The sequence below is a fragment of the Rhagoletis pomonella genome, unplaced genomic scaffold (genome assembly GCF_013731165.1).
Source record: "Rhagoletis pomonella isolate Grant_MI unplaced genomic scaffold, Rhpom_1.0 Rhpom_scaffold_00009, whole genome shotgun sequence".
Classification (NCBI taxonomy): Eukaryota; Metazoa; Arthropoda; class Insecta; order Diptera; family Tephritidae; genus Rhagoletis; species Rhagoletis pomonella.
Window position 1 is genome coordinate 32,606,653 of NW_023458563.1, and position 10,964 is coordinate 32,617,616.

At 35.1% G+C, this 10,964-nt stretch overlaps 1 protein-coding gene across 4 annotated transcripts in view; it reads left to right on the forward strand.

Moving 5' to 3' along the window:
• The window catches only part of LOC118745727 (zinc finger protein 2), a 611,899-nt gene that overhangs the window by 565,328 nt on the left and 35,607 nt on the right, over nucleotides 1-10,964 (forward strand). The window contains exon 13 of one of the 4 annotated variants that reach the window (XM_036479355.1): nucleotides 3,428-3,546. The exons of 2 other annotated variants lie outside the window; for them this stretch is intronic. In XM_036479355.1, coding sequence (XP_036335248.1) covers nucleotides 3,428-3,546 — 119 coding nt within the window. Of the gene's footprint in view, nucleotides 1-3,427; nucleotides 3,547-10,964 lie in introns of those variants that run through there. One more of the 4 variants, XM_036479354.1, reaches the window with a different exon arrangement.

Here is a 10,964-nt window from a genome sequence, read left to right on the forward strand (position 1 = left end):
AATTGCTATATGTAGTTAATTTTTTTTTATTGTACTAATTGTGTTTTAGTTTTTCTAAATGTTATGTTATCTACATTTTTAACAAACTTGACATTAAAAAAACATATTAAAAGCTTAAATAAATTTTTTGTAGGCTATGGTTGATTTTGGTAGGAAAAAAATTGTCCGTGGCAACACTGGTCTGGCATACTTTGGATAGCCAGGAACCTCTGGCCTAAATTACATTTGTAGATACACATTTATTTATTTATTTACGTTTAAATTTACAGTACAATGTACCATACAGACTAGAAGAAATATAAGATAGAGATAATTACTAATACCAATTTATACACAAATTAATCGATTAAATTAAGAAGTTTAATAAACTTTACATACAATTAGTCTGCAGTCAGGATTTAGTCAGAACTATAGACAAAAAACCTGTAACTGGGAACACTTCTATAGGGCCCGTGATTTTTCAGTCCGCGGCCCGAGTTTTCTCTCGACGCCATTGCATATGCGACTACTGCGGAGGAGGTGTAATAGAATACGTCTTTTTTGAGTGTATGCGATTTGACAGTACCATATGCAAACTTCGCAACATATTTGGCAAGAGTTTCACGCCTGCGGCAGCGAAAACGGTAGGCAGCATGTGATACAATAGCACGATTGAGAGAAATAGAGGTTGCGCCCATCACGGTACCGCTATTCCGCTCTCGGTGAATTTGACATAATCGCCGTTAGTATAACGTCACACTTGTGGAACTTGTTTGCGTTTCTCTTGCAATATTTCTTCTTCTTCTTCAATTCTTGTTCACGTTTTGGCATTTCTCTCTCACAGCTGCACCAGTGGGACGTCACGCAAAAATTATTCTCAAAATTCATCTCTGATGGGCACAATTTTGTATTCTATCATTCTTAATGCAATAGCAGAGGCGATGAAGGGGCTAAGGACCCCCGAATGTCTACGGCATAACAGCGGTGACTAACGACCTTTCTCCCTCACGATGTAGTGCTTGACGTCATTCCTGTGTGGTGCGGAGTTCTAAAAAAAAACATGTTGTCCTGGTTTTATAGGGACACTTGAGAGCCCCTGAAAAAACTGCTAAAGTATAAACAGAACGGGTTCGCCGAGTAAATTTCGTCGGACGGAGCTATGCCGCCGGGTGATATTCGCTTAAAATTTCGTCAAGTAAAACTAAACCGGAACAATAATTTAGTGCTACTACAAATATTGTGGAAGATTGTCCTTAAAAAAATGCTAGTTTGAAAATAAGAAAAGGCTAGAAAAAGCCACGAAGCTAAATCCTAGATTTCGAAGCTAAACTACAAAGAAAAAAGCTAGATGTAGCCCAAAAATTAAACTGGCAACACTGCAAGTAGGTGCCGCCCTCGACGCCCAACTTCACTTGACACAGTCGAAATCGGGATGGGATGAAACCAACGGGAAATGTTATATCGGTCAAAAACAAGTTATACGTGGCCCGGCTTTGGATTTTTTATGAGTTTAAAAAATAAAAAAATTTTATATTTTAGGCAAAAAAAATTTTTTTCTTCATAATTTATTTTTACCGGCAAAACTGTTGATTATATAGAAAAACGTTATATGAACAGATTAAAGGAATTGTAATTTTTAATTTTTTTAAATTTGTTTGAGCAAAATCGGACTAGTGGTTCTCGAGTTATGTCAAAAAAAAAGACCACCAAAGGTGACAATTTCCCCTATATGATAGTTACTAACTTCAAATCGATATATCTCGATTCCTAGACGTGACCCAGCGAAACGCCGGGACACGTATAACTTCTTTTTTACCGATATAACTTTCCCCGGTAATTTGAACCCTTCCCGATCATTGACCCCTACCATTTGTCTCACAGTGTAATTGGTGTTCAAGTTGCGGTTTTACTAGCTCCTCTATAGTGAAATATTTGTTGTACATAGTGAATAGCCTTAAGATTGCTTATAAAACAAAGTTAAATTCTTATTTATGCGAAAATAGCCAAATACAAAACACAAGTAAATGTAAATTTATGGCAACACTGAAATGTATAGACTAAAAAAAAGTCATAAAGTTCAATGCAAAATTTTAAAATGAACAAAAGTTGAATTTTTCGTATGGAATTAAGATTTGTTTTTTGACATAATAAAACTTATTTCAGTGTTCCAACAGACACACTTCCCAATTGTGCACTCGCCAAAAAATGTTACGTAATTAGGCGCGTGGATTACAATTGTAGTCCAATCGTATTCAACTGTGGCTAAATGTGGTAAATGTGGGCCTAGCCCCTTAATTTTATACTAAGTGAGTACTTTTGTATATCATCGACAGCTACTCAAGTGGGCAATGTCATCCTCAACCCAAGTTTTAATTGGTCCCTGCTAAAAGAAGTGTGGATTACATATGTAATCCACGCGCCTAACGAAAGGGTTAAATTTTAAATTAATTTTTGTTAATAGTGATTTTTGTAGCACTTTTTGGTTTTTTTGTTTGTTTCATTTTATTAGTGCTTCCGCAAGAGATGTTTGTTTAGGAGATGGTTTAACCATAATATAAGAGCGAAAATTTGTTTTATTTGTAACTCTATTATTTCTAATTTTATTATCACTAGTTCGAACCTCGATAATCTGAACACAAGAAATCTGGTAACGGATTCGGAATCAGCACCCTCGAAAACCTCCGAGTTCCGAGTTTGGTTTGGTTCGGCGAATTACTACGGGAGATATGTTTTATTTCCGGCTACAATGCCGTTTGGAACCACTGTGTGGTGTGGGCATCGCGGGTGTAGTGTATCAAATTTTTACATTTGTATCGAATTCGATTGTCACTCTGTCCGCATTATTTGAAAAAAAAATTCAAGACTTAGGCGCAAGTAGAAGTTGTTGATTAACTTCAAAAATTAATTTTCGGAGCACTTAAATGACCAGTATTAGCTGCTTAAATATGAGATTTGTAACCCTGTATTTATACCAAACAACAATCAGCTTTTCAGCACAAAATCTAAAGATATACAACCACACTTCCAAGGAATAAGCAACAGTGTTGCCACTTATTTCGCATATTTAAATAAATGTGATCTGAGAAACAACAAAAGTTGAATGATATTTAAATAACAATCCAAAATTAAACTTAAGCGCCGTTTAAATTTCCATATGAAATTGCATATTAGTAAGAAGCTATTTGATTCTTATGCTTTAACAAATGCAAGTGATCTGTGGGAGATATTTGATCAGAAATTAGCCTGTCATATAGAAATATAGGTTTTTCAGCATTGCCAGAGAATAATTTTTGCATGGGATTTTCATGTGTCTTAATATCTTCACTTCTGGTAACACTGTTACGTTACGTGTTACGTGTTAGGTACGTGGACATTTTTATAAATAACTATGCATACGCTTTCAAATATTTTTATAGTTTCCAATGCTATTTCATTTTCCAATTCACAGTTTCGGGCGGAAAATAATACGTCTCTTATATCAAATGCATCAATTACATTCAAGGACAAAAGGGAGCTACGTTATTATAAAATGAAAAACTTAAAAGCACCTTTCGTTTTACAAATCATGTAAGTAAAGATATTTCTCATTTCATTGACTCATCCACATACATATGGGTGTTTCGTGCAATACGGACGTTCCGTTTGGAGACACTTTTTTCATCATAAAAACTATAGTAGGCTCTGAATGAACACACATTTTTTATCATGAATAGTCATCATCAATGCCAATCTTTATGGTATATGTATAGCGATTAAAAGAACCCGTTTGGACGTCCCCAAAATCGAACTCGTATCGAAGATGTCTGATGATTTTTGCAACATTCTACGAATCTGTTAGCGGTACAAAAAAATTATGTATGAATGGTTGTTAGAATAATAAGCAGCCCTAACCATTGCGTCAAACTTAAGCTTCCTAACGATGTTTAATAGCGGTCAAAAACTGTGCAAAGTTGTTCGGACGATCTGATTTTTTCCAATGAGATCAAATTTTTTGTTCAAGAATTTAAACACACCCGTTTTTTAATGCAAATATGAGGTTTTATTGTAAATAATAAGAAGCACTTAAGACCTGGGTAGCTAGTGGATGACAGGTAACAAGATCAACGGAAATAAGGTCAATTGGCACTATGTCGCATACTGGTGCCAAATAAAGTCAATTGGCATTATTATCTTTCCAAAAGTGATATAATAATAAAAATAATAATAGATTGGCGCTTACACATATGTTAGTGTTTGGCCGAGCTTCTCCTCCGATTTGTGGCGTGCACCTTGATGTTGTCACACAAAGGGGAGGGGCCTACAGTTTTACGCTGACTCTGAACAACGATTGTATTTTTATGAGAAGCTGTTTTTCATGGCAGAAAGACACTCGGAGGTATGCTATTGCCTGCCGAGGGGCGACCGCTGTTAAGAAAAACGTTTTTTTCACAATTTTTTTGCGATGTTGCTTTGACCAGGACCCAGGCCCTGCGGAGTGGAAGCAAGCACTGCTTACCACTACACACAGCGACCGGAAAATAAAGTCAACAAAAATTTGGCGCGGACGCGGGCCGCCGCGAAGCTATGCAAATTTAATATTTGAAATAGCAATAATGTCAATGGATTTTATTTCGCTTTTGAAAAGGTAATAATGTCAGTTGACTCTATTTGGCACCAGTATACGGAATAGAGTCAATTGACTTTATGACTTGAATTTTTTTTTAAAAAGCTGATATACTTCGTTTACTGTGAAAACTATGTAGCGCTTTGGTATAGGCAATTCGTGCTTACTCAATATTTCTTTTCTTCCTGCTGCTTTTACAATTTTTTTTTTTAATTTAGGGTTCTCATTTTCGCATTTTGACTCCTCATTTTCATTATCAGATTTGTCTAATAATTTCCTCTTAATGATTTTGCAACTTTTTTATGACTTCACTGTCTACTTCTACACTTGCCAAAATTCGCAGAAACTAATCCCTGTTTTTTGTTTTCAATGGATCTTTTTTTGCGCAAGTTAGTCGCATCTGGGTACTTTTTTGCCATGATATGACCATTTTTAAATTTACTTCTATAGTTTTTTTTTCCAACTTTCGATCTTTCTTTTTTTATATTCTGCCCACTTTTCTTCATCTTTCTTCAAATTCTGTATCCACTTCATTGCTCTCTCAGCCGTGCTTTTAACGTTCAGTGAAGTCATATCTTCGTACAAGCAGAAGTATGTACTATATATATATATATATATATATATACCTACATAGAAACAATATGAACAAAAAAAAGTATTTGAAGCGTTCGGACGTTCCGCTTTTCAATTTCCTTACAATCGGTAATACTATAGCTTTGAAAAAAAAATGTATGCGACTGGCAAGAGTAACCAAAACTAGCTTTTGTATTAAAAGTTTCACAAATAAAGTAAACGTTACGACTTTTTTTACATGTAAAGTATATTTTTCGTCCGAACGCTTGGAAAAAATATCAATTTGTAATTTAACTTTAGACGGTTCGTAATATATTTGTACGTTGTTTTTGTTGTAAGGTTTACGGAGCATAAGCTATACTAAGTTTTTGTATAGAGTTCCAATCTATATAATATCTATATATTATTCTAAAACAAGGCGCTTATTCCCAGCGATCTACAAATCGTACAGAGACAAATTATACATCAAATTAAAGTGCTCGATCTGAAACTTTGCACAAACCTTCAGATTTAAGATTCATTGAAACACTTTCGAAATATTTGCGTCTAAACATTTTAAAATTTTTACATTGAGCAAAGCACTGTTACGTGCAACCCATGTTTGCAACAGAAATATAAGCCCGTTCCATTATTGATTGAATAAAGAGTGAGGCAACAGGCTGTCACAGGCTGTGAAGTATCAGATGTCGAAATTCCTTGGGCACACACACGAATTAAAGGCAAGTTTTTCCTGGAACGTGTTCTTGAGAGCTGCATACTGGCCTTAAGCGTTGCTGCGTTCGTGCGAATGCCTACTAGAAAGCGATACAGCGGAAGATATGCAAAACAAAAATGTTGTTTTTGTCTCCGTACACACACCCATATACATACATATAAATTTATTTTAAATTTTGTGTAATTTTAAAATGCTAAAAAACTTACAAAAAAAATCCCGCCAGACGAACAGACCGGTAAAGTGCTTTTAACTCTCGATATATATGCGTTTCTGAAATTATGGAGGGAGCACTTTGCCACCATATTAAATGGCAGCAGCGCTGAAAGTAGTGCAGAAGACGAACCCCAGCCCCCAGTCGACAGCGATGAAGTCGATGTCCCACCGCCTGACTATGACGAGGTACGAAAAGCGATAGCGCCCTTGAAAAACAACAAAGCTGCTGGAGCTGACGGCTTGCCAGCCGAGCTATTCATGTACGGCGGCGAAGAGCTGATGAGGTGAATGCATCAGCTCTTATGCAGAATATGGTCAGATGAACTCATGCCCGACCACTGGAATTTAAGTGTGCTCTGCCCAATTCACAAGAAAGACGACCCCGCCATTCGCGCCAACTACCGCGGAATCAGCCTTAAAAGCATAGGTTATAAGGTCTTATCGAGCGTATTGTGCTAAAGACTGAAGCCCACCGTCAACGAACTGATTGAACCTTATCAGTGTGGCTTTAGGCCTGGCAAATCCACCATTGATCAGGTATTCGCAATACGCCAAAGAAGTTGGTAAAAAATTCAATTGTTTTAAAAAAAATTAATTTTTTATAAAAAAAAATTGAAATTTTACAAACTGACCACCTCATTTTGTTGCTCAATAAGTTTTCTAATTAATGTCTAAAATTCATAACATTCGACTGAATGGTTGCTGAAATATTGCAAAAAGTGTAAAAGTTTGTTTGCATATAACTCGTCGAAAAATTAAAATTAGCGCAAAAGCTTTGGTGTCAATATTGCACACCATGTTAACTTTCGAAATTGTCCAATGAAATTTAAAAAATCGAAAAGTCAACTTTTGGTGGCCCACTTTAGAAAACTTGACTCACAGTGAACTGTGCCAAACCGCTTTATGTGTTAGGCACGGTGCACATTAGAGCGATACGATATGCGATACGATATTGATGGGACATCGACATGCTGAGTACGTGGAAATTGGTAGGAAGCGATGAAAACTGTGCACACTTGCACGACAGCGACACCGATGCGATATAATATCGCATGTGCGACCCGGTTTGCTGAACGATGCGCGGTATTTTTTGCAATAAGCATGGCCGTTTCACAGGAGGAATAATCTTCCTCAATTTTCTTGTCGAATTATTAAAAAATAACCACATGCTTATGGAACTATACAGAAAAAAACTACTGTAGAATAGACATGACTAGTTTGGCATGGAGAATTTTAGCGTCTGAAGTCAAGGACACAGGTAAGTACACAATAGAATATTTTTTGTCATGGTTTATTTGCCTTTGTTTTCACATTTTTAAAAAGAAATTAAAAGAAACCAATAATTTTAAACCTATTTATTTTTGATTTTGAATAGCAAAAAAGACTTGGTGTTTGTTTTAATGTTAAAGATTAACTATTTTGTTTCAGATATTTAAATAATTAGTAATCAATGTAATTAGAAACAATTAAGAAATTATTATCATTTACCATAAAAGAAGAAATCAGAAATAACAAATACTTAAAAATGCTGTATGTCTGTATGTAATTATTTTTGATTATTCGTTATATTTTTATATGTTTTTTTTTTCTTGAGTGCTATTTTATTATAATTAATGAAATTAAAGAAAGAAGGTACAAATTTGTGTGCTCTAATACACAATGTTACAAAAAATAATGTAGTAAAAATACGTGGTAAGTCACGTTATTTTTCAGGTAGGTGAAATAACACACACAACGATGGGTGGGTGCATGCAATAACACCATACGCAATAATTCCCGAACAGTACTTTATGTTCCTCATATTAAACGGGTGCACCCAGTACGTTATCCTATTATTAGCTCTTTTTATCCTTTGCTATAGCCACCAATATGCTACAGCAATGTCTTCATCGTATGAACTCATGGTATTAACTGAAAGGCGTTTGTGTAGCTATCATACCGCAAATGGTATCGCGTGTTTCGTCGCATGTCGCATCGCGTATCGCATCGCTCTAGTGTGCACTGCGCGCGACATGCGATGCGACACGCGATACCATTTTGTGATAGCTACACAAAGTTGTGTTCCCTTATAAGTTTGTTAATGAGTTAAATGAGTTGCTTCTAAACCGAGTTTGGACATTTCGAATGATGGGTCTATGTTCATATCAGAGCTGTAAAACTGTGAAATCGTTTAAAATTTTAATCATGAAATATTTACAAGTAAGATTTCATTCATTTTCCTTTGGTCTGATGCTGTGGCTTATATTTTTTTCAAGCTACAATCATTCAAAAAAAAATTGATTTCACACAGTAAGGTAGTAAATACCTGAATGAAAAACTGAGAATGCTGAAGTAAACAGAATTCAATACTGAATTAGCTTCCAGATGAATGAACACTTTGTTATGTGTGCATTCTCTAATTCAGTTGCAATCAAATTTTATACACTAAGAAAAATATATAAGTTTAGATAATGGAATATGAGGTGTATGAACTTTAAAACGATATTGACATAGTGTCGCGTATCAATGCACAGCGGCCACGCGGGCTAAGCCATGTCCTATGAATGAATGGTTGTGCTTGGACTCCTCCACGCATGAAACGCAGCTTGATTCACATGAACATATTGTACAAATTTATAGTTTTGGTTGTTTAAAAACTGTTTGCAAAATGTTCCAAGCCAATTAGTATTTATAATTTTTTTCTTTTAAAGATTGGAAAATCTGCAGAACATGAAATAATCAAGCATAACAACCATCAAATGATAGCAGCTTTTATCATTCAGTCCATGGTTTATCCACATACATATAATGTCCTTTTTTAAAATACATATGTGCCGATTTTCGCGCGGCCACCCTTTATGAACAGTTTTTATTTGTAAAGAACGATATTCTCATTTCCCAATACCAGGCGCTCATGCATGTGAAGTAACAAGTTTTCTATTTCTACGTACAAAATTGTTTGTATAAATTTTTTAATTTCCAAAATTCTACTTTGTACCATGATACAAAAAAGAAGGTAGTTCCATTTGATGACATTCGCTGTTGTTGTTAACCATTTGACTTTTAATAAAATTATGACATTTCATCAAATTCATGCTACCTGATCACTAGAAGAAATATTTTTTTTAAAGCAGAAGATTTTATCAGTACATTCAAAGATATGGAATATGATGGACTTGAAAATTATGCCGGCTACATAATTTCAAAAATGGGGTTGAAGACTAAGTTTCAGAACGCATGAAGAAAGTGATAAAAATTATACTTACATATCGTAGTTTAAAGTACAAAACCGTGTATCGTAGTTCTGCAAAAACCGCGTAACCGACATTTTTTGCCAAGATTTGCTCTTGGCTCAAGCCTTATCCATTCGTCCTGAAACTAAACAGAAACGCGATTGCTTTGTAAAAAAAAGAACGATTTCGAAATATGAGATTGTTTACTCTCTAGAAAATAATTTATGCAACCTCGCATACGCAGTTTTGCATTTTGTTGATACGCTGTTTTGTTCTTCATACGACGATATGTTAATTGTTTATCGGAGGGCGGTCTGTTCAAGCCGACTTTAGGTTTTTTGCATACATTAAAAACTTTGAATTCAAAATTTGTGAAAGCTAATGGTGATACGCTAATCACAAGGCCTAATTTTTTGTAAAATCTGATGAGAGATTTAAAAGTAAATTTGAACCAAAATATTAAAAGCTTTTATTTGGGAAGAACATTCTTTAGAATTATATTTTTAGATCGCAAGATTGCATTCAAAATAAGAAAACGAAAAACTAACAGCATAATACGCGCGTGGTTTATATTATAAAATAAAAAGAACAATTGCGATGAAGTCTTTTTAATAGTCTATATTTTATAAATTTTTAATACCTAAAAATAGTGCGAGCTATGTAAGTAAAAGTAAGTACCAAGCACTGACAATAGTTTTTGATTTGAAATATTATTACATTGGTTAAATATGGGAAGGAAAATACTCCGATTTATTGTTTTAATATTATCAAACTGGTAAGGCCGTTGATAATACTCACAATTTAAGAAACTTCAAAAAATTTTATTATCCGTCAAAAGTTGTTTATTGAAACTATCTTCTTTTTTGTATCATGCTTTGTACAGTTCAAAGGCTTCTACAAAAAAAATGTATTTAAAAGTTCTACAAACAAATTTATACATATAGAAACCCAGCCGGCAAAATCATCGTAAACGAACTCGAAACTGGATATTTTCTCAAAGAAAAGCCGGCTAAAAAGTCGTTTATGATAGCCGTTTACGATTCGTTTTCGAGTACTTTTTCGCTTGAAATTGTCGAGCGCCTACGAACAGTCGTAAACGGATCGAAAAAGCATTCGTACGCTTTGCTGTGGCATATTCCTGTTACATGGATGATAAATTATTAACGAAACAAAGCATACGTTTCACATGAGTTTGATTTTGTAATAAGTACTTGTGTGCACACAATATTTGTCGCGTTTTCATTCTCTGCATTGATCTCAAGGATATCTGGTTTGCCGACACGGGAACACGCAACATCTAACAACCAATCCGCATCTCACTCTAAACCACACTTTTCCAAAGCATAATCTTGAGCATTAAAGATTGTGATTCCGAATGTCAATCGAATTGGGAATTGCAATCTTTAAAATTGAAATGGTGTATCGGTCGCAATCATGGGAATTCTTCACACTCCACTCACGGAGTAATTTTTGGCATGGTATTAAGCTACTGCTTACAAACCACACTAAGGCTCTGCACGAGTGCATCCCTGGATAAATCCCAGCTCATTGCCTAGCAGACTAAGGCAGCTAGAGCATGACTCCTCCAATGGAATCCCACAATGAATACACGGTGAAACGGTCACATCTTGCGCTACCGCTTCATCAGCCTGCCCGCATATCTCTCTCT